At 43.5% G+C, this 24,614-nt stretch overlaps 1 protein-coding gene across 1 annotated transcript; it reads right to left on the bottom strand.

Moving 5' to 3' along the window:
- Window positions 1-14,147: 14,147 nt before the first annotated feature.
- On the bottom strand, window positions 14,148-21,466 carry LOC133916986 (probable plastid-lipid-associated protein 14, chloroplastic). The gene is made up of 13 exons (XM_062360901.1): window positions 21,028-21,466; window positions 20,865-20,908; window positions 20,711-20,789; window positions 20,497-20,619; window positions 19,986-20,168; window positions 19,818-19,904; window positions 16,795-16,901; window positions 16,579-16,666; window positions 16,048-16,128; window positions 15,889-15,965; window positions 15,633-15,768; window positions 15,417-15,479; window positions 14,148-14,947 (listed from the first exon to the last, which is right to left on the bottom strand). The coding sequence occupies exons 1-13, from the start codon at window positions 21,265-21,267 to the stop codon at window positions 14,321-14,323; spliced, it is 1,935 nt and encodes a 644-aa protein (XP_062216885.1). The 5' UTR covers window positions 21,268-21,466; the 3' UTR covers window positions 14,148-14,320.
- Between the last annotated feature and the right edge of the window lie 3,148 nt (window positions 21,467-24,614).

Here is a 24,614-nt window from a genome sequence, read left to right as displayed (position 1 = left end):
AGGAAAACCCAGTGGGGTTGCAACAATCTCAGCCACCGGTGGGGTTGCAACCTCACGGGCGCCGGTGTTGCCTGAGACGCCACCGTTAGTGACGCTCTTCGCGCTACTGCCATCGTGCTTCTTTCCCCTAATTTTTGTTCTTCTCTTTCTCTTCTCTTTCATCCCTCCGAAGTAGTAGGAGGGCCAACCATTGTTGGGTTCCTCTGACATAGGCCATCATGTGAGATATGTATCCCACCCTTTCTGTAGTATTCCAAATGGTTTTAAAGTGGACTCGCCCGTGATATTGTCATATTGGAACAGTAGGATACTTTCTTATCTCCGACGATTTCAGCCATATGACTTATTTCATACAACTTCCAAATCTGACCGTCTAAGATAATATACCTCACACTATTCCAAATGAACCGTCAGAAACAAACCATCCCATATGTGTGTTTCTGTATATTTTAAGAACCGATGGACAGAACTAAAGAATCCAAAGAACATTGGCTATACAAAGCAATACAGAAGGAACCACCTCACGTTATGATGACTGAGGCGTGAGTGATGTCCATGATTTAAACACATACTAGTGATTTTAGCGATTATATTTATAGGCATTTGGTAGAATGCGTACTTACGCACTTGCTGGTGTGTGAGTATGTATGGGTGTGTGTGTGAGCGTATGTCATTCTTGTAATAGAAAAAGGAGCATCTTTTTGTTAGTCGATTGAGATTTTGTTTAATCTCATCGATTGATCCTGGGCGTATCCAACACCCCACTTGTTCTTTATTATTCCACCTCTGGATTTGTTGAACTACTGCTTCTTCTTTCTCTCTTTCTTCAATTCAGCGCTGACGATGCTCCTCCGCGCAGCCTTGCCTGCCCCATGTCCGGCAGCTCCCGTCGCCGGATCCACTGCTGTCCCCTACCGCCTCCTAACTACTTCGTTTCTGTGGCCCCAGCCCTCTCTCTAAGCCCGGCCTCCACCCAGATGATTATTAAACGCGGCGGCGGTGAGAACGGTCAGAATCGACCGAATCTTTTGATGTTTTCAAGTGATTGACGTGGAACTTTAAAAAAAACCTTTTGACTAGGCAAGCAATAAAAAACACACTGAATTGTAAAAAAAAAAATCCATTACGAGATATGGACAGTGCGTTACGTCTGGAGACAAGTTTAAGATCCCTAAAGTTGGAAATATTCACTGCACGTCCTGCCGCGGCTTTTTGTGACAGCAGCAATGAGGCAGCGCCTCCGTCGGCTCGCCTTGAAACAAGTACGTTTTGCAGTGGAGGTGACCCAATCCAGGAAGGCTCCCTTCCACGTCAAACTCGGCCCTCCCGAGAGCCTGAATTTCGGCGTGTATATATCAAGTTCCGCAGTCGCTCCCGCAACACGGACCCCTCCGCCGTGGCCACCACGCTCGCCAAGGCCAGGATGATGCCTCAGTACGAGACCCGCAGCATCGCGTCCCCGCCTCCGGCACTTTATCAAGCGCGCCGCGAAGATCGCCCCCCGCTTGCTCTCCGAGGCCCGGTCGACCTGAGTGTTACTTTGTGGTGAGCTACTCATGCGAAATAGATTTTAATATCTAAGTTCTTTGTAGAAAGTAGTGAAGGTTTCGTTTTTAACTGATTATCATTATCCATAATTATATAATATAAAATACCGAATCGAGTAATTATACTTCTCATAAATTTCTTAGCCACTTATACGGTTATATTTTTTATGTGTTCTATCTCGATCTACTTAGTGAATGTGTCGATAAATATGAATAGAAATTTATAACCACCTTGGGCCTAGGAAATAGTCTTAGTATATCTAAACCTCAGACAAAGAAAGACCAAAAAAGATGATTGTTTGCAGAGCTTAGGCTAGTTGATCGGTTTGATTTCTGAAAAATTGGCAGTTCTCGCATTTTTTGATCAACTCAGAAGTATCCTAGAAGGTAGTCCGCCAATAAAATCTTTAGCGAAAAGCTTTTCTGACCAATATGTGATAAGATGTATGATTACCACACATGCCTCCATGGATATCGACCAATATTTTATTACCCTCGTCCTGCATGATGTGCTTTATCAAAATTCTGTTACTCCTCTTTCGATAAAGCTTGCCATTTACCAAAGAGTGGAGCTTGGACTTAGGAGTAATTTTCTTTGCAGATGTATCACCATCAGGGATGTCTTAACCTTCGAGATAGGCTTGGTACGGAGTTATCCAAATTAGTTCGTGTTCGAGTAGTGCAGCATCCGTGTCCGCGGGTCCTGCCTTGCTGACTGGACCAGACTGCTGGTCGACTTGGGTAGCATCCGTTCGCCGAACTGTCGGGACAAATGATTTGAGGAGTTTCTCAACAAAGACTCCTACAAGTACCAAAGCTCGAGAAGAAGCGAATCTAACAAGTTCATCCGCACCAGAGTTGTCACTCCTCTTGATGTGCGTTACTTCTAGCCCTTTAAACTTTTTCTCGAGCTTTTGCACCTCACTCAAGTAAGTTGTCATGTTGTCGTCCGAGCATTGGTACTCTTTTTGAACTTAGATTACAACTAGCTGTGAGTCCCCTTTCACAAGAAGTCACCCGATTCCAAGTGATGCAGCTATGCAGAGCCCGTTTACCGGTCCTTCGTATTCTGCAACATTGTTGGAAGCTTTAAAATCTAATTGAACAACATATCTGAGTTCATCACCCGTTGGAGATTTGAGCACAATACCAGCCCCCGAGCCTTGAAGCGTGAGCGATCCATCAAAGAAAAGCATCCAGTGTTCCTCGAGCACACTTGGTCTTGTTTCTTCAACGTTTGACCATTCGGCGATGAATTCCGCTAATATACCTAACTCCACGCTTATGCGTGGTATATATCTGATGTCGAATTCATTGAGCTCGATTGCCTATTACGTGATTTGTCCATTGACCTCCCTATTGCATATAACATCCTTCAACGGTTATATCGTCACGACAGTGATCCTATGTGTTGAAAATAGTGTCGTAGCTTTTTGGAAGACTTTAAGACTATATATAGCAACTTCTGCACTTGCGGGTATCGTAGCTTGGCGTCATATAGGACTTCGCTCATATAGTAAATAGGTCTCTGAACCATAGCCTTCATCTCGAGACATTCTCGTTCGACCACCAGGATCGTGCTTACAACTTGTGGGGTAACTATAATGTAAAAATGAGTTCCTCTTTCATTAGGCGGTGTAAGAATTAGCGAAGACGATAAATACCTCTTTTAAGTCATGGAAGGTGCGCTCCGCTTCTTCCATCCACTCGAACCGATCATGCTTCTTTAGCAATTTGAAGAAAGGCATCCCTCACTTGTCCATCCTAAAAATAAATCGACTAAGAGTTGCAATGAATTATGTTAATTTTTAAACCTCCTTCAGTGTTTGAGGTGACCATATTTAGTCGAGAGTCTCAATTTTACGTGGATTGACCGCAATGCCTCGACTCGACACCAGGAAGCCAAAAAGCTTGCCGGATGGAATGCCGAACGTGCACTTATCTGGATTGACTGTATGTCCCAAAGTTGGCGAGCATTTAATAAAATGTTTAAAGTTCATGAATCTTTGATCATATGTTCAAAGTTGATTGTATAGTTTAATAATATATCTACTGATCTCTTTTACAAATGAGAAGCAAATAATTCTATAAATAGACAAGTTTACCTTTTACAAACAAAGATCTCAATCCATATCCGTTTGGCAGCATTAGCATGGATGGATCTGTCGAGCCGGCGCTAGCTAGCTAGCTGCGTCTGCCTCCTCTCGTCTCCTTTGCTCTGCTCTGGTGATAGTATTAGCATGCAGCTTGGTATAGTCTGGTCGGCAGCAGTGCAGTGCGCCGTTGCAGGCCATGTTCTTTTGTCTCTCTGTTTGGTTTGTGCTCTGCTCTGATCCCTGCTTGGCCAGTGGCCACTACCTCTCTTTACTTCTTTTGGGGTTCATTTCTACTTGCCAATATATGGACATACTGCTGCACAAAATGCTCAAGTGCAGCTCTGACGGGCGGACTCACTTGATGAAACTCACAGTATGATATTGCTTCATCCTTAGCAGAGATACAACTACCATATGTCTAGCTCATCATACATGCAGAAAATCAAACATAAGTATTGCAATTACAGTGGAAAGTACTAGCTCATCTTAAGAAAAGTACTAAACCTTACACTGGAAAGCTTCATTCCACACAGCACACAATAATTAGTTTATGCTAACAATCAAACAAAAGTATTGCAAATGACAAAATGACACCATTTAGATCAAAGATGGCAGATCTTTCTCTTCTTCGAAGTCAACTTTTGGAAGCTATTGCCTTTGACTTTGCAAGAGACTTGGCTCAAGTCTTGGCAGGGGACATGGTAATTTGAGATCTTGTGACAGGTTTAGGACTAGATGGAGTGGCATTTCTTGGAGTCTTGACAGGTGACATGCCAGTTTGAGATCTTGTGACAGGTTCATGACTAGATGGAGTGATATTTCTTGGACTGAAAAAAAAGATGATATCACAAGAATGCATATGAAAACATTGCAAATAAGATAGCAAGCAAGGTTTTTACCTCCTTGTGATAGGTCTAGGACTAGATGGAGTTACATTGCTTGGTGTCTCGACAGTTGTGGCGTTGCTTGCAGCTTCTCATGGAGCCGCATTTCTCCTACTTTTCCTACCACAATAAGCACATACATATTTGCATAAGTTTAATTTCAGAACACACACATCTGCATAAGTTGAATACATAAAATACTTGTACCTTTTCTTTACCCCATTGTATAAGTTGAATCCAAAGCTGTAACTGCAGCTAGCTGCTCATTCCACTTGTCATTTAAAGCAGTTGAGTCTATACTTACGTATGGTCTGCATCCCTTCAAAAATCCATCTATGCAGGGTTTAAATGCAATGAACAACTTGTCAAGAAACTTATTACATTGAACTTAGTGGCAATCTCTACAATACTCCCTGGGGATCTAAGCTCAATTTCAGCTTTGAAGTTATAAAGCAACCAGAAGGTCTCTTCCCAACTCCCATATAGATCAACAATAGCTCTTTGCACACCCTTATATACAGTGTGATATCTAGCCTTGCAATTATAGTCATCATGAAGCTCTTTTTGCAGATCAATGGCACTCATGTTCGGATTCTTCTTCAAGATCGACTCTGCCCTATCAGCCACCTAGCTCTGAGATGTCATACTACTTATCTTCCTGCTTCTAAAAGCACAAATATGGTTGTCCAGCAACTCTGTCACCTACAAGTAAAAATAATGGACAATAGAGGGTAAGTTATAAATTTAGTACACGTAATGGATAAGAAAAAATAGCAACAAGTTAGTACCACCACAACATTACCCTCTTGCTTCTTTTTAACCGTAATCTTCCAAGGGCATCCTTCTTCTAAAACCTTGCAAACGGCCACATATTTTTCCTTATTAGACTTCTTAATTTTTATGCCAAACTCCCTTTTGATAGAATAGTGTTTGAATGCCATTCTAAAGCTATTCATCGAAGGAAAAGTGTCGTTTTCAGCCATATTTGGATTGTCCCTATCAAAGATAGTGTACTGCTCCTTAGGTACATGGTCATGAACGGGTAAAGTTGCAGCCTCAGTATCATGTGCATCAATAACAAAAACTAAAACATCAAAAGATGTCATGTGCAATACCATGGCCCTCTCGTCCTCCTATCTCAAACCAAGCATATTATACAACGTTTGCTCCTCCATAGGTACATTGAAGTCATTTGTATCTTGTTCAATGACAATAGCTGGCCAATCCACTGAGCCAAAGGTTGCCGGCACCGATGCATTAGAGCTATCGATTTCTACATCGTGATTAGATCCATGCATCGAATTTGCATCAACCCTACTCGACAAAGGGGGGAAAATCGCCATCGGTGGTACTAACGTCTATCGCAAAATCAATGAAATACATAATGAAATTATAAAACAAATCTGAAAATTGTGATGTTACCTATCACAAATTGATTCCATTTTGAATCTCCTTCTCAATATCCTCCTCATAGGATAGTTTAATCCTGAAGTAGATAGAGAAGTAATGGCAATTATGAGCTATAGAACAACACGAGGAAAGCTGTATGAATAGTTCAATTGCAGAACACTGATGAAGCAAAGCCAACACATGAACAAAATCCTTGAGCAGAATCCAAGCTTCTTTGTGTCAACACTCGGGCAAAGCAAGCACGGAACGGAAACACTAACCCGTGTGGTGAGGGTGTAGTCGCCTTTGGCCTTCCATTGCTCGGTGCGGACGTAATGGTTGGCCTGCGAGATCCTGCGTAGCACGGAGATGAGCCCAACTGCCAGGTCAGCGACATCGTCGGTGAGGATGTCGGGGGTGTTGGTGACCCAGATCCCGCGCTCGTGGCACTTGGCGAGGTCGACGCGGTCGATGCCGACAGATAAGGAGGTGACAATCTCGAGCCCCAGGAGGGCGTCAATCAGGGGCGAAGCCAGAAATTAGACATGGGAGGGGCCAATAAGACATGGAGGGGGCCAATTAGACTGAACTGCAGTTAACACGTGCTGATTAGTATTTTATTAGCGAGATGACAGCGTCGTTGGGGGTGCCAGGCCCCCTCTGGCCCATACCATGGCTTCGCCACTGGCGTCAATGAGTGCGGTGTCAGCGCGGAAAGCAGCATTAGGGAACCACCGAGGTGAGGGAGGAATTTGGGAACAGGTTGCTCATGACAAGGTTGAAGAACATGCAGTCCAAGTGCGCAAGGGTTGGTTGTGAGCATTTCTTGGACCATGTAAAACTACAATCAAGGAGGGGGAGTTCCATTAGTTCTAGCTCGCCATTGGCTAGCTGTATTGAAAGCAGAGCAGAGGTGGATGTCAAGGGGAGCTGTGTCATTATCGCTTGCGCCGTGAATCAAGTTAAAGTCATTGGCCATGACCCACGGGCCAGCAATCTGAGGAGCAAGCTCGGTGAGTCCTTCCAAGAAGGCCACCGAGTCACGGTGATCAAATGGTGCATATACATTGGTAACCATGTACTCTAAGTCAGTTAGAGAAGAAGAGAGGGCAATGGTTAATCTATGGTGTCGCGTGATGAAGGAGCGCATCATGAACACCACTGGATCCCAAGCGGTGAAGATGCCACCACGGGAACCAAACATGTCGATGTATTTGAAGGAGAAATGAGGAGGGAGAAAAGAGTTTGCTTTGAGCGCGCTCAATTTTGTTTTCCTGCAAGCACACAATGGCAGGAGCGCATGAGATAAGCACATCTAGAATCGAGATGCATTTATCGTGGTCGCCCAAACCACGAACATTCCAGGAAACCAAATTAATTAAGTTGACATGTTGCCATTCATGTTTGATCAGTTAGCACCGACTAGTTACAAGTATTAGGTTAATCTAAGCCTAATTGACCACTAAATTCCAAACTAATTAACTAAGCACTCCAAAATTGAGTAGCGGAATTGGCATTACCTTGGTTAGGAGAAGCCATTAGGGATGTGGGTCTTGAAGGATCGGCGAAGAGCAGTGATAGGATATTGTACTTTGATGAAGTCGATCCGTAGATGTTGCCGGTGAGTGTGAGAAGATCGCTAGTGACATGTTGGTGTTGTAGATGAGTTGATGATAGCCTTTGGGCACCTGAGCGCCACCAGTTTTGATCAGGACATGTATGAAGGTTTTGTGAGCATGAGGCAAGAGAGGACCTAGGCCACTGGCTCCCCTCAATTTAGATAGCACTGGTAGAAGGGACCGTAACCAATTAGGTTGGTTAGGCCATCGATCATGGTGCGATGTGATCCTCTTGGACTTGGTCAGTTAGTTAGAATCAGCTTGAGATCACAACTAACAACAAGTGGCTAAGACTGTAACTCGATAGGTTAAACTGATGACACAAACGTGGGCTAGATACGAATTAACTAGATCACACGACCTGAAGGCTAACACACATGAACAGACTAGCTTGCAGAGCAAGCACAACACGACCTAAACCAACCATGGGGACAATAGGATTGCGATCACTATCAAAACATGGCAAAGCAATTGTGCAGGACCATGCCATGCCATAGCCATTGTTATGTGCGTGTATGCACATGCAGATGCAACAAAAAACGAAGGGGAAGGACATGAGCTCAAGTGCTCCTAGTGGCAGCGGTGTCGACGGAGTTGAACCTCTCGACGTCGTCGTTCACCAGCCACCATGCCCTCCACCACCACCTACCCCACCGCTGTAGTCCACTACCAGTTAATGTTGAGTATAGAGTCCCACCTTTATGCTTTGCACGCATGTGGCACGCCATCATTTCAAGGCAGACATGTCAAGTCAGGGTTGCCTTCCAAAACCAGCTCCTCATCAATTGCCCAACAACTACCACATGTCATTGTCCGCTTCAACTAGGGCACTATACGGCATGAATTAAGCCGACAGACGGCTCTAGACGCTTGCATTCATGCTTTGTTCCTCTCTGCTTAGTAGAAAGTGAGCCTAGAGAGATCCGTATCTTCCCTCCGTTGCTCCCCACCATGCCCCATCGCTCCCCCTCCCAGTGACAGCCATGTGCCCCCCAGATGCGCCGAGCCATAGCTATCCTTCTTCCATCACATCAGCTATAATTCTTCCCCAACTACCAACCCAAAAGCCCTACCTCCAAGCCTTACTCACCCACCCCCTTCACCACAATGCCTCCCACTCCGACGCCCTCCCATCTCCACTGTTGTCGGCACCTTTCGATGCCTCACCCTTGACCACCAAGTGCGAGACTAATGGGACCCGGTTAGCTATCGAAACCGTCACAACAACAAGCATCGACAAAATCACAGTAAGATGCCGATCCAACACCTGCAAACCCCCCACACATTGCCACTGCCCCCACCATCCTAGTACCCACCACCCACGTCCTGATCCAGCCAATGCCCTTGGCAATGCGCACCACCCCACCAGCACCCACCTTCAACCCTCCACCGTCTACCCCAACGCACGAGCTCCCAGCCTTATCAACTGCTTTCAACCCACTACACATGGTGCCTTCCTCCATCTCTAACCCCCTCCCCCCGCCCCCGCATGTCGGTCGCATCCGCTCATGCTCATCTTTGCTTGAGTCCCTACACCACGGCACCCTTTTTGTGAGCTCAGCCCACGCACTGCAACCACTACCTCAGGCGCTAGAAGGGGATGTTGCTCATTCCATGCCCAGAAGCCGCAACATGACCTCATCGACCAGGGCCGCATCTCCTGGACCAGCCTCTCATGTGACTCGCTCAGCACCACTGGTCGCATCCCCCAGCCCGTTCATCCTCCGGTGGTGGCCCCTCCTGCTCCTACCCCACCGTAGTTTGATGCTTCGCCGTTGGATGAAGATGATGACGAGGAGGAAACGGTGGAAAGCAAAAGCGGCAAGGAGCCCCACGAGGGACACCCCAACTTCCTAGACATCTAGGTTCTATAGGGTAGGTATGTACATCACTGTTGAAAGGTTCTCTGGTACTGGAATCACACGCACACATAGATAGATTGGATCGAGAAAAAAACTTGGGGAAGAAGGATACAACACAGGTAGGACGATAGAGTTTTTCCTTTTTTTCAATAATCATTCAGAGTTCATACACATCGACTTATAACTATGTCTCATACACCCACTGACCCTCTGGGTCCACAACATATTTTTTAGCATCGAATCCTTTTCCCAGGACCTTCATTGGACACCTTTTAATAGAAGTGCAAGCCTGGGATTCAACCTCCAAACCGACGGGAACGCACCCTTGAGCCACATGTTCCTTTGCACTGGGTCCACAACATCAATGCCCAACCCACGCCACACACACCACTCTAATCAAATCACGCCTTCGCGCCTTCACTCATGTCTGTCGTGGGAGTCGCCACCGCCACAACAAGGTGGCACTAGGCGGCCTGATATGACTACGCATTCCTCAGTCCCATCATTGTTACGACCAACCCGACTCCTTTAATCCGCGAGGCGGTGAACTCTGACGAGCTGGATTTGCACTTTGAGCTCCTACCGTCCTCGTGCGGGCCCATGATGTTCTGTTTCATGAGCATTGCAGACTGTGAGCGGGCCATAATGCAAAGCCCGATCGTCCACGATGGCAGGCGCGTGGAGCTAGAGCACTCAGAGGACCACGCACAGGCCCTTGGACTCGGTAGCCCTACCACCGACCTTGAAGCGAAGATATCTGAGCCTGGCCACACCTCTCCCTCCACATCAAACTCAACCTTCCCCACGACGTGCATCTCGCTTTGTACCAAGATGTGCACCTCCTCACGTAGCATGGAGGCCTCTGCCTCGGTCTCCACAGTGACCATGTTGTTCATGCTCCAACCGCCTTGGACACAGAGCAACGGCACATGGCTCCACGCCAGGAGCATGCTGTGGCAGGAGACGTGCAGCATCGAGTTCCCGCCTCCGCTGCAAATATGGTAGTGTCGCGACACCCCATCTGCGTCGATGGTTAGGTGGAAAGTCAGCGACGGTGAGACGCCGGTGCCGAGCCCCTCGGCACCTACGAGCCGGATGAAGAGGTTGGGTTTGGACACGTTGGCCGTGGCCCAGCTCGCACGGTCGTGCGATACGGTCAAGATGATACAGGAGCATAAGTGTATTGAGGAGGGTGCCAAAGACGAAGGCTGCTATGCGGCTTTGAGTAATCCGCCGGTAACCGTCATCAACACTGGCATCATCTTTGCGAGCAGGGGGTGGACTTGGCGTGGGACATGGAGCCCAAAGTTACTGGAAAATGAACTGCACCCGCACCTTAACTGCGTACCAAGAAACCCTGTGTCTCAATTGATATTGTCGAGTTTGAGCGCCAAAGATGAAGAACCTAATAATAATAAACTGTATATGATGGTATTAGAATCTAATAATTTTTTTGATAGGTAGAACCTAATAGTTAGATTAGTATGTAAGGGTAGGGTAACATGCAACACACAGATCCCAACAAAACAAGCTCTCTAAAGTACGTTTGGCTTAGAGGATAATTTTGGATAAAATATAGTTATTCATATTTAATTGGATAGGATGATATAATTTCTTGTTTAGTTGGACGGATATAACTTGAATGGAGTTAGTCAAAATTTTGTAGGACCCACTTATCATATATTTATTTTTTTCATCAAAATACAATTATGCGAGATCTTGTGTTTGTTGACTTAATTGCAATAAATACAATGATATAATCAGATTGTAAATCAGATAAACGATTTATGAGATAATATCATTTAAAACGTGTTAAAAAATATTTACTTTGACCAATCAGAACATGTCATATAAAGCTCTTCTAAAATATGGATAGTTCTGTTCAACTGTTTTTGACGAATAGGTTTATTCAGCATGAAAGAAAAAATTCTCTAAATGGGTATCCCATCCCGCTGATCTTCTAACAAACACTAAAAAACAGAATAGTTATCTCTCGTCCAAAGATATCCTCCAACCAAACAAACCGTAAGAACACGAGAATCCATCCAAACAGTACAGTTGCAAGCAGGATTGCTTACCAACGGAAGAAGAAACCAATCCAGGTCCGGATGGATGGATCTCCTGCTGCTCCACTAACACCGAGAGGCGCTATGGCGGCGGCGGATTGAGGAGCGGCGGGCGGAGGAGTCAAGGAGAAAGGCTAAGGAACCGGCGGCCTCGTGCTCGCCTGCGCTGCGTTGGTAGTCGAGGTTCGGAGCCTATATGTGCAGGGTTGAATGCTTAACTCAAGATAACAACTCCAGGGATCCAATTCGTAACGTACCGGGAGATTGTTAGCCTAAACACACACTACAAATGCTACGGCACCGAATTGCTCACAATATATGAAACACGTGCCAAAAGTAGCCAAAAAAAAAGACATCACCAGAAGGTTCACGAGTATGTTCGCCACGATCCTACAAAATACATTGCAAAACAATCATAACAGTCATTGCACTTAAACCTGCGACGATAACTAAAAACATGACGATCATATGTCCATCAGATTACCGAAGATTTTGTGGTTCTATACAAGGGACTGCCGGAGCTTTCAGACCTGAGTCAAGGACCAAAGCCCATTAATAGGAATATAGCAGTCTAATAGCCCTGAGCTGACACAACTTTTTTTTTGCAAAGAATTTGTATAGCTTGTGACTACTTTAAGCCTTGTCCTGCAAACATCAGATTGTCCTTTTATTTTCTTTTCCAATGACTGAACAAGGCGACTAGAGGATGAATAAGTCTCACCAAAATTTTCGGTAATCTTTCCTAATTATCATCTAACATGTCTCCCTTTTCTTATAAGATCACGTAATTACTAAGAAACTATTGACCCTAGGAGCTAAACTAGGAACCCCTCGATGCAAAGCAGAAGCAAGAATGCAAAAGGAGGAAACAAAACAATACAAATTGAGCTCCAGCGATCTGACCGCGAGGAGAGCAAAGAAATTTGAAAACTTTGTATCCATGGCGATCTGACTCCTGTTCTAGCAGTCTAACTGCAAATTCTGGTTGTCTGACTCCTAGTGTAGATCACCTTTGACTTCATCCAGTATCCTGAGCGTTCGGTCTCAAAGCCTCTTAGTCCTTGGCATCTCATCGTTGACCGCTAAGTTAACTTTATTAACCTCCATATCATGACACAAGAAAACACTTTCTTTCCTCCAATATTTTTCATAGCCTTCACCAACTCTGAGTCATAAATAAAAATCATGCATTGCAACAAATAGAGATACTCATGCAATCCCCAAACTCCCATATTTCAACTTAACTACAAACTAAACTTGTCATTACTTATCACAAAAACTTAAGAGAAAATCTACGATTTACCATCGAATAACTACTGATTCTACAATCCGCCATCGAATAAATTCTGTTTACTTCTATACCATCGAATAAATGTTTCAGTTCCTTATATGACATCGGCTTCCGATACTGCCCTTCGTTATACTGTTCATGAACAGTACCCGAGAATAAAAAAGGTCAAAAAAATATGTCGATTTTTGTGCACGCTCTATAATTCATAATCAACCCATTTTAACTGTATTCACCTAAAAATACTGTGTAAAATTCAAACTAAAATTTCTCAAAATGAGCTACTTTTGTAATACTGTGCATTACAAAGAACTAATTTTTTTCATCGCGGGAGATAATTTTAGAAATTATTACATCACATTAGAGGAATATTAGTAAATTTTCTCAGATTTTTTGTAAATTTTTATGAGGCTTAAAAATTGCAAGAAGTTACAAAAGTAGTATATTTTGAAGAATTTTAGTTTGAATTCTATACAGTTTTTTTAGGTGAATACAGTTAAAACGGGTTGATTATGAATTATAGAGCATGCACAAAAATCGACATATTTTTTGTGACTTTTTTTATTCTCGGGTACTGTTCATACTGTTTATGAACAGTATAATGGGGTAGTATCGGAAGCCGATGGCATATAAGGAACTGAAACATTTATTCGATGGTATAGAAGTAAACAGAATTCATTCGATGGCGGATTGTAGAATCAGTAGTTATTCGATGACAAATCGTAGATTTTCTCAAAACTTAAACCATAGCACTTCTCAACACGGCTTCTCACTTTTTGCATTATTGTGATGGAGGATGACCTACAAATGTTTTTTAATATAGGCTTCAATTGTTGTACAGATCTTGTTCAGCCTTATTGGAATATGATTTCCATTTGTTCAAATACATTTTTTATTTTCTTTTGTAAAGTATTAAGACATACATTAGGAGCTCAAAAGTTCATTTATGTCTAAAAGGAGTACACGTAACATGAAATGTTTCGTGGGCTATTGGCTACTACTGAAAGGCGACCTCGTGCTCTCCTGGGCTGCGTTGGTAGCCGAGGCACGTAACCTGATAACTCCAGGTACCCAGTTAGTAGGATCCGGATCTGTTTAGGTCGATGTCACGGTAACTTCGTCGCTGACGCATGAATTTAATCCTACACGTTAGCAATGACACGCAATATCAGAAGATCCTCATCTCAGTTAGATCCGAATCCCTTGACGTGGATGTCAAGGTGAATATCAGAAGGTTCACGAGTATGTTTACCAGGATCCTACAAAATGCATTAGCCAAACAGTCATGATAATCTGAGTCACTCCACCTAAAGCTGCGACGAGAAATAAGAACATGACCATCATAAGGCCATCAGCTGCGGTTCTATTGACAAGGGCGAACTTAGACTCATGCTGCTGGAGGAGCTTCAGCCGTGAGGCTTAGACCAAAAGCCCATCACAAAGAATATAACAGTCCAACTTGGGCCTACACACCTTATTATGTACACTTATTGCAAATGAATGTACAGCTACAAATACAAGAATGTACAGGCAAATTATTTTGCATTACAAGGCTCATGGTGATTCTCCTCAGGAGTCAGCTGTAGGATTTGATCTAATGAAAAGTAAAGCCGACCCATTAACACCACGAAGAATCATCAGCCTTGCATCAATGTATGTCCCGCAGACAATCTTTGATAAATCAAACATTTCCGGTGGGGTCTGTGTACGGACCTCTTGCAGCACCTTTTGTGCAGAGTCGACATTCAAAGTCGAGCTGCAGCTCATGGATACGTCGACTTCATCCATAGCAATGCTTACAGTGGGGAGGCTAGATGGCAGCTCCTTCATTTTTGAAAATTTTCCCCATCTATCACGAAGATATTTCCTAGAAGATCTAGAAGATGTGATCCTGCTCTCCGTACTATCCTCTTCATTGATATAAATCCTACCAGAAGCTATCCCTGCTGATGTTGTAACAGACAAAGTTCCTTCAGTGCCAGATTTGTCATGAGGCCAATTAGATTCTGGCATAATTCTGAAACCAATATCTGAGGTCAGAGAGAAGACTGGCTCCATGGACTCTGAAGTTTGTGCAAATGTGAGGAACACATCGCTGATGAGGATTCTAGGGGAAGGCTGACGAAGTGTTAGACCAATGTGTCTTCCAGTACAGTATAAGAGACGCCAACGACCAGGTAGATGGTGAAGCCAATTCTAAGTAAACAAAAGCATAATGGAATTTAAAAAATTGTCAAACAGAGAACAAGAAATGGAAAAAAGGGAGAGAACTAAAATAAACTGAAACCAGATTGATAGCAAAAACCATCCATCATAAAGCAAAACAGAATAGGAAATACAAAAAAAAATCGATCTCCACTTCTTTGTAGTGACAACAGCGTACAAACAAATCAAGTGAATTCATGGCATATATACCCTAACAAATATTGTTATCAAGAAAATATAATGGCTGATCTCAAAAGTGGAGAGTACTCTACCTAGATAATTATCTCAGGAGAAAGTTCAAATCACATAGAGTTCATTTCTCAAAAAACGGAGTTCTCAAAAGTGGAGAGTACTCTACCTAGATAATTATCTCAGGAGAAAGTTCAAATCACATAGAGTTAGTTTCTAAAAAAATCACATAGAGTTCATTATTATCAGGAATAGGAGCAGTAGAAGTTACCTCTGTTCTTAAATTAGGGTTTAGCACCTCCATCAATTCAACGAAATATGCTAACCGTCTACGCTGTAAATATGAGAAAGTGAGCTCTATGAGTTCCTCACTAAAGATATGTCAGTTTCCAGTTTGGGTGCAAGATCAAGCCTTTTGGCAAGATTTGGAATGGAGATGCAGCTTGAGATATCAAATATGAACCACCCATGTGCAGTAAATTAGTACCTGATGACGTCCATAGATATAATCTTCAGCCATGCGGACAGCAGTTGATCCCAAGCCCCATCGTATGATATTCACTGATGGATTTATACGCCATTTAGGTCCACAGAGGAAGGGGTGCCGCAATGCATCAAGACAACTGCAGATTAACTTGTCGCGACAAAGTAAGAATTTGCAATTCTATAATGCTGAAAAGCAACCATGTTTTAATTTTGCAGCGCTTAGATTGTGGATGTAAAAGCAATGTTGATTATCTTACCTTATCCTTTTGTCAGGTTTTGTCGCAAGCAATAAGGCCAAAAGATTCCAACCAGCACCCCAGTGCCTATCTAGCATCTAAGGAACAGTAACAAGAGACACCATCAGACTGCTTGAAGAAATAATAAGCCAATAAATTACCAGAAATATAAATCCTTGCCTGCAAACCAATATTCCCAGATGGATAATTTTGGGACAGAGTTGGTAGAAGGAACTCACGCAAACAGGATGGGTCATTTCCCTGAAATAGAGGATAACAAGAAAGAAAGAAAATAGTTTTGTCAGTTCCACTACTAAGATTTCTCAAAAAACAAAAAATGAAGCCACCTGCATCAGCATGTGGCATTAAATCTTGAAACTAAGAAGTTTCAAAGCTTTATGTTTAATACTGCAGGTCCGAAGAACATCTAACATCTTGCAATAAAACGAAACCCTGATATGACTGAGAATTCTGGAGCGTATAATTTCATTAGCCAGGCCGTTCATTAGCTCAGTATGGTATTTCCATAATTCTGTACTTACTGCCGTGCAAAGTTCATGAAAAAAGCATTGAACCTTCAGTGCTTCAGTGCAAGGTGCTATACTGTGTCAGTGTGAGCATACTATGGCTACCACAGATTTTAGTGAGATAAAGGCATGAATTGCAAACTGGCAAAAAGGATACAATTAGAGGGAAGTATGCAAAACAAACCTTTGTCATGAATGATTTGAATTTAAAGAAAGTTGAAGAATCCATTAGCTCTCTCAAAACCATCTTTGCCATGATGAAGCCAACGCATCTAGAGAACAAAAGTAATTTAAACTTCTAAATGAAAGCATATAAGGTTTCATACTTCATGCTAACTACTGTTTTAAAAGTGGTAAAACAGATGTCTACAGAAGTTTCTTTGTTTAATCTACACCTTACCTCATGTCAAATGCTATCATCATTTTCCGCCTTTCTTTGTTACTTGCTTCTGTACTACTGCTAGGATCACTGTCATGAAAATCAGCAGCATTTCCAAGAATACCAACCTAAAAATAAATAAACCATCAAATCAAAGTGCCTAGTTATGTTAGGTTTAGATGGAAAAATAGCTACAGAACATATTGGGAGACAAAGATTACACAAGATAACTTAGACTCTGTACTATATGGAGATTCTAGGTCATGGACTCAGCAGTCCTTGAACATTAACTCTATGGCTTGGCTCAATTTCTATATTTCCTAGATTAATGTCATGAATATGCTTATATGCAAGTCATACAAGTGCATTTCTGTACATCAGTATTGTCATGGGCATGGGTCAAGGGTGCAGCCGGGCCAAATGGGTGCATGGCAAGTTGTCACCAAGTAAAGTAGCTCCCTCAATTAGAGATTAGTTTTGTTAGGGATAGAATTAACTAAGATTGCAAGGACCATAACAAGTCTGTTTAAAAAATGCGTTCAAATGTCATATTCAATTATACAAAGAAAAGAAAATACTATTCTTGCTGGCCTGGTGTACATCATATCATTCAAGAGGCAGAAGCTTCTAGGTGTTTGTTTCTATCAATAATGCACATAATATTCCCATCAAAACGTTTGGTGGTCCACAGACATTTTGCTGAAAAAAGAATCAACACAATTTACGAATGTTTTGTAAACCAAACCAAGTTTTTGATGTTTGGATTCTTTGCCACAGTACGAATCTGAAATATATTTTCCCCTAAAAAGAGGATTATTAGCTCATCGATAATTAGAAAATGAGTCTAGGAAACACAAAATATTTGCAAGACACTGAAAAACATTATAATAATCAGAATGTAAGATTGTTGTTGTACAAAGATACTGGTATGCCATTTCAACAACATTGATAACTTAGTTTTCAATAACTGTCATACAGCATTTTTGTCATACTGATAACCAAATAGCTTGATTGTTGAGCAGCGACTTCATAGCTAGAAGAGAGACATTATCTTTAAATTATGTGGAATGTAGTTGCGCATTTATTAAGGGCCTGTTTGTTTGGACTTCTGCTTCTGGCTTTTCTGAAAAGCTGTGCTTTTGGCTTTTTTGAAAAGCTACTTTTGAATTTTAGCTGTTAGACTTTACAATAATTTTTTGGTTTCTCAGCACACTACTTCTCAGAAAAGCTATTCTTAGCTAGCTTCTCAGCTTCTAGTTCATTTTCTCAGAAGCAGGCTTCTGGCTTCTCCAGAAACCACTTTTCAGCAAACCTGTTTGTTTGTGCTTCTGGCTTCTGGGCTTCTGACAGAAGTAGAAGTCAGAAGCAGCTTGAAACAAACAGGCCCTAAGAGCTTAAGCTGCAGAAAGAGCAAAGAGAAATGTGTATCCCACATGACAATCATTTAGTTGCTCAGTTGTGTTCCAAGTTGTAGCTATAATAATTAACGATGGTTAACATTTGAGGAGATAATTCCTTGTGTGCCACTGAATGATGCCAAAATCCCCGATTTACCACTAGAAAAATTCAGGTCCCTTCCCACTATTTGAAATCTTCCCTTCCTTCCATGCCACTTCCGTCACCTCCGTTACTTCGACTCGCCGTTAGAGCTCTAGAAGCTGTCATTATTTTGCAAAAATGGCCAAAGTGCCCTTGCTCACAAGCGGCCCCACATGTAAGGCTCCAATCCAACTAACACCATCTCTCCTCCAGTTCTTCGCTCCACCACCGCCCTCCATCCCTTCAGCGACCCTACGCAGTCGAGGAGCACGCACTAGAATCGCCTGGAAGAGCAGATCAGGCCGCGCCATCACCGGATCTTGCCCGTTATGCATCCTCGCATCATTGACACAACACGATCAATGTGGGTCTCGACTACAAGCTCGGCCGTCAGTGAGTGGATTGGGATTTCTCTGCCGGAGCTCGCGTGGGAAGCGCAAGACCCTAGTCGAGGTGGAGGAGTCGAGGAACTGGAGGTGGGGCGGCTGCTAGACACGAAGCAACCCAACAACAGCGTAGGCGGCGGTCGCACCGTACCTCGTGGACATCGACATGCACATCTGGTACTTTACCGTGGTTGTGCTGCTGATGTCGAGGTCGGGCAGTGTTGCTCGCCAAGTTGCTCCCTCTAGCATCGCGACAGTGCTCTTCCAGCACCCGTGGTTTTTCATGGTGGAGGAGATTTGCGTCCCAGTTGCGGTCCTATTGATTTTGGTTTTCGTCTCCGGTTATCCATTCGTGCGGGGGAGAGAGAGAGAGAGAGAGAGAGAGAGAGAGAGAGAGAACGAGAGTGGAGGAAGAACAAGGGAGATGACAAGTGGGTCCTACAACCAAGATAGAAAATGGAGAAAGATGAAAGAGGTGACCTGACATGTGGACAGATGTGCAATAATGTCTTTCCCTTCACCACATAACAGACATTTGGTGTCTAAGTGACGGTAGTGGCACAGATGGAACAAAAAAATTAATGTAGTGGCATCAGAGGAACCAACAATTTGTTAGTGGTAAATTAGGGATTTCGGCATCATTCAGTGGTACACAAGGAATTGTCTCACGTTTGAGAGCCTATGATATCATGGAACCTAATTATTAAATTCAAAAGGAGTCAAACATAAATTGGTTGTTTATTAACACACAAAAGGTTAGAGACGAGTGTTGGTTTCGGCATTTAGCAGGTTGCATTTATATATATGATTCACCTGAAAACAACAAATAGGATGACATAATATATAAAGCACTCTTAAAAATTGCAATGTGAACAATTAAATATGCAAGTACACTGTTAAATTGCAGCCAAGAAGTACGATACCACTTTGGACATGCCAGGACAGATATAGTGACCACATATTGATGAAAAATCATGTGGAAAAAGGAATGTAATTTTTGGCTGTTCAACCGCATTACATGAAAACGTTATTTAATGTTCACAGTAAACTATCAAGAATGATTGCACGGACAGAAGACAACCATTTACAGAAACATGAACAAAAAGAAAGTCTGCTTACTTTAACATGCTTGTCTATTGGGCTCACGTGAACATTCTCTAGTCTAAGCTCAGTATGTGCCAGCCCATGGCTATGCAGATAATTTACCTGCATCAAAAAAGACGTATCTTCAATTCCAGATCAACTTGTAATTAGCACACGTCAAGAAATTTAGTGTATGTAGCTTACACCAATCAAAAGGTCTCTCATCAATATCCTGATTAAACGTAGCTGTCGAGTTACAGCTGGTCCTCCTACGGAGTCATCTCCTACCCTCCTAACTTGTTCTTCATCCAATGCTAATGTTGCTTCTAAGGTTGGGAGCCAATCCGAGAGTTGCAGCCAGTGACGCAAGGAATAACTCCCATGATACTGCATAAAAATAAATAGACTCTGAAATGGTGAATCAACGAAACCAGTGCTTCTAGCAGCTCATTGCTCAATCCAGGGCGACGCTAATCTAGCTCATTTTGTAAAATGTTAAGTGAAAATACACAAGAATAGCTCTGAAGAGTGCAAATATTATGTTGGAAGAACAAGCAAATCCAAGGTATCAGTCACATCTACATACACCCTAAACCCATGAACTGACATGAAAATGACTGCATACTGCAATTAGGCCCCATTGAAATCTGAAAGTGACACCACCGCATTTAAGGCCAGCCAGATCAGCTTGAGGAAGTAAGAGAAAAGCTCTAACCCCATGCACCAATATGAATGGGCCATCTTCCTCCTCCACGGCATTGCCCGGAGTGATGTAGCCATGGACCTGCAGCGCGTACGAGTGGTACATCATCTGGCGGCGAGCCAGCTTCTTCAGCACCTGCGATCACACAACCCACTAGAGCTAAACCAGCGAGTTCCACATGTACTCCAACGCACTAAAACACCAGTTCACCAGCGAGGAAAACCACCTCCAACGCGCGTCGGCCCCTGCGCTTCGCTTGCGAGCTCTTCAGCTGCCGCAGCACCACGGTTGACCCGTACAGCTCGCTGAACACCAAAATCAGAAAGATTCACCACGGATGCAACGGATTCGTAGTATCTAGAGTGTCCTAGGCCACTGACCTGCTCGGATCGCGCACCGTGGCCTCGAAGATCATCTCGTCCGACTGCATCACGAAACAAAAAAAAAAAAAAAAAAATCACTAACCATTCGCGACACGGGAGGAGAAGCGCGACAAAATTAGCGAGCTGGAGAGTGAATCAGAGGATCCCAGTCAGCACCCACCCGTCCGTGGAGCCCGACGCTGACGCGGTCGGCGACGGCGAAGTCGGCCATGTCGAACCTGGCCACGGGGCACGGCCCCGCTCCGGCCCCCTCATCCGCCGCGACCGGCGCGGGCGCCGACGAGCTCGCCTCCAATCGGAACCTTCGCCGGCATCGCAGATGCGCGTAGACACGGCATAAGGGGCGTGCGAGGCCGACAGGGGACGGGCAGGAGGCGGCGGCCGCCGCCGCGAGAGGCATGTGTGGTGGGTACTAGTTTAGTACCGTTGGTCTACGAGTGAGGAGGAGATCGTCGCAACGCAGCCGCAGCGGAAGAGGGAGGCTGGGGCTCGAGTTAAGAAGAGGCGGGGGCGCGAGGCAGTTGCGTGCGGGGAAGCGGCGGGGGTGCAGCAGCCATGAGCTCGGCGCGCGTTCGCCTCAGGCCCAGCGACCGTGCGGCCGAGCAGGGGCGCGATTTTTTTTATGCGCGGTGCACCAGCTCGGACGTGCGCTAGCGCTGTCCGTTTCCGCCGTCTGGGCCCGTGATGTGGAGCACTGGAGTCGAGTGGTCCACCGGCTTGCCGCTCTCGTGCAGCTTTGCGTAGCCATCATGTATAAACGCCGTTCCGTATTTTCCACCTTGGCTGGAATGATTATGCATATGGTTTAATTTTTCTTCTGATACTGGTAGGAACTCAAACTATCCGGCAGGTGGAAGACGGATCTGAAAATAATCTGCCACGCACCTATTTTGGCTGTATTATCACTTCAGTATAAACATTTATGTTACAGTGTAATTATCTTACTACTCTCTAACCATAAAAGAGTGTCGTTTTGATAGGACACGGTCACAGTATACTACTTTAACCACTAATTATTCGTATAAAATATATGTTAAGTATAATAATGTTGGAAACTTAAAATATTATCAGTCTGCATGGGACAGATAGGACAAAGATAAGAGAGCACAAGATGACATGTGGGGCTCGGATGAACAGTACCAGAAATTCTAAATCCTTACCACTCCTTCTGTGTTGGTTTGGACCTACTAGAAGCCCTTAAATTTTAGGCTAACTTTTCTGGTGGTTCTATACTAAAAAACCTATTTTAATTGGATTGACTCAAAAAGCCTCAACCAAATTAAAATTAAAATTCTTTAAATTTGATAACTTTTAAATCTTGCATGAATTTTTATAAGTTTCGTTTGATTCCAAGACATCTAGGAAAATTCACTATTTCACCTTAACTAATTTTGTAATTTTTAGAATTAGTTCTAGCCCTAACTTACATAGTAAAATTTTGAGTTGCTTCATAGTGCATCATTTCTACTAAAATTCATTAATTCGAATTTGGATTTAAATGCATTCAACAAATGCACAAAAAAAATGCAGAGATGATGCCCATGAATGATCAAAGACATGAAATGCAAAATTTTGGGTTGTGACATTCACTCTCACCTCAAGGGAAGGAATTCCAGAGTCGACAAGATGTGTGCCAGACTCAAGGGCCGATGATCATCAGAACGACACTTTCTGCATCAGACCTTTTCTCCTGCAACTTATCTAACAAAAAAAGGCATAGATGTCGTGGTTGTGGTGCCTCTGTTTCCCTTTAGGCCTCTGTCTGAGGTAAGCTCGAGTTCTTTTCGATTTGGTAAGTAAAAAAGACCACTCAAGTCGTTGAAGTCTCTTTACATGGCAAGGGTGGACTTCAATGCGTGGGACTTGGGGTTGAGGATTACCTCAAACAAAATCCTCGTTCTTGGAGTAGGGCTTCGAGTAGGTATGACGTGGATATTCACATCCTTGGACTCCATCTCTGAGTCATCTGCTATGACTCATGCCTTCTTCATGGCTCGGGTTAGGACTAGGCTACCTTGGGTCGAGGGAAATTTTGTACTCTTTCTCCTCCTGCCATTGGTTCCCTAATCTAAGACCTTGTTGAGCCGGTCTCTGAGGTCGATTCAATCTAACAATAAACCTATAAGGACTAACAACTAACGAGATACATAATTAATATTATACATTCTATAATATCGCATATCTATAAATGTATACGGGGATCTTCCATATTCTACTTGATCCAAAGCTAGTCGTGGCCACCATGGAGTAGGATATGAAGATAAAGCATAAGAGAAAGTAATTGTACCGAATAGGGATATCCCCTAATTTGGGAAGGATTCCTATATATTTTGAAGTCTAGCAATTTGAACATATTGTGTCCGGAGGAGTCTGGTTAGGTCACACCTTACTTCCCCTAACTATATAAGACGGGGAGAAGGGCATATCCAAGGAGAGGTCAATCAGGAACCAATCAAATCTGAGAAGTCGATCAGGAGCCAATAAAATCTCAGATCAAACAGAAGCCTTAAAACAAGCAACCCGCGTCTTCAGATTTCCGAAGTCGCGAACCTACGAGCAAGTCTAGTCGGATAAATAACCAACACTCATTGAAAACTGAAAGGACAATGATGTCGCCTAGAGGGGGGTGGATAGGCGTTTTTACAAAAATTCGTCCCCTTTTACCGTTGACCTAAACTTGCAGCGGAATATAAATTATTTTTCACAAGTGAAAAACCTAAATATGTTAGGCTCAACTATTGCACAATCACCATAAATATGTGTAAAAATCACAATCCTAGGGTGACAAAACTATTCAATTCTAGTAAAAGACATGCAAGAAAACGCTAATTAGAAAAGGCTGAAAATACTGTTCACCGGAGTATTCGGGTTAATCTGGATATTCCGGGTTGTGCAGTTCTGGAACCTCCGGGTAATTCGGATTCTCTGGATTCTGTACAGAACTGAGCTCGAAACTGAATTTAAAGTACGTCTAAAGAGTTCTAGCTCACACCAAGTGATGTCATGCGTTCCAAGTGATGATTTCGAGTAGATCCACGGAGAAACTACAATCAAATACACACGAACAAGTAGATCGAGTAATATGCATAAATATTAAGCAAGAACTCAAATGAAAGGGAACAATAGAGGAGACACAAGATTTATTTTCCGAAGTTCGGATTCACCACTGTGAATCCTACGTCTCTGTTGAGGAAGCTCCAATGAGCCAGGTCTCTTTCAAATATTTTCCTCTCCAAGCTCGGTCACACTTGAGCTTGGCTTCCACTCTTGATTTCTTCCCTTGCGGAGGCGAAATTAAATCCTTCACAAACTTCCGCAGTACACCACAACCTTGGGTGCTCACCGGCAACACCTAGCCGGCTAGGAGCTCTAAGTTCCAAGAGTAACAAACGCGATGACGAACTTCTTGCCGATGAACTCAAGGACTCAAGATTGGATTTTAGCTCACTTGCACTTAATCTTCCAATCTCTCAATCTAAATCACTTTTCTTCTCAAATCACACACTATAATGGAGTGTGTCGGAGGGTGAACTCCTGTCGCAGGGATCCCGGGAGACCCCTTTTTAGAGATTCGGCCGGGGGGATGATCCTGAATAAGTTCGTCGGAGAAATAAATGGAAGTGGAAATAAATACAACGGCCGGTGGTGGGGGATGATCGACCTAGTGTAAAGGGAAGTAAATGCACCGGAGTTTAGACAGGTTCGGGCCGCACGGGGGCGTAATACCCTATTCCTGTATGGATGCAA

The sequence above is a fragment of the Phragmites australis genome, chromosome 1 (assembly GCF_958298935.1).
Source record: "Phragmites australis chromosome 1, lpPhrAust1.1, whole genome shotgun sequence".
Classification (NCBI taxonomy): Eukaryota; Viridiplantae; Streptophyta; class Magnoliopsida; order Poales; family Poaceae; genus Phragmites; species Phragmites australis.
The sequence above is the reverse complement of the archived record's forward strand: the minus strand, read 5'-3'. Positions and strand labels throughout refer to the sequence as shown.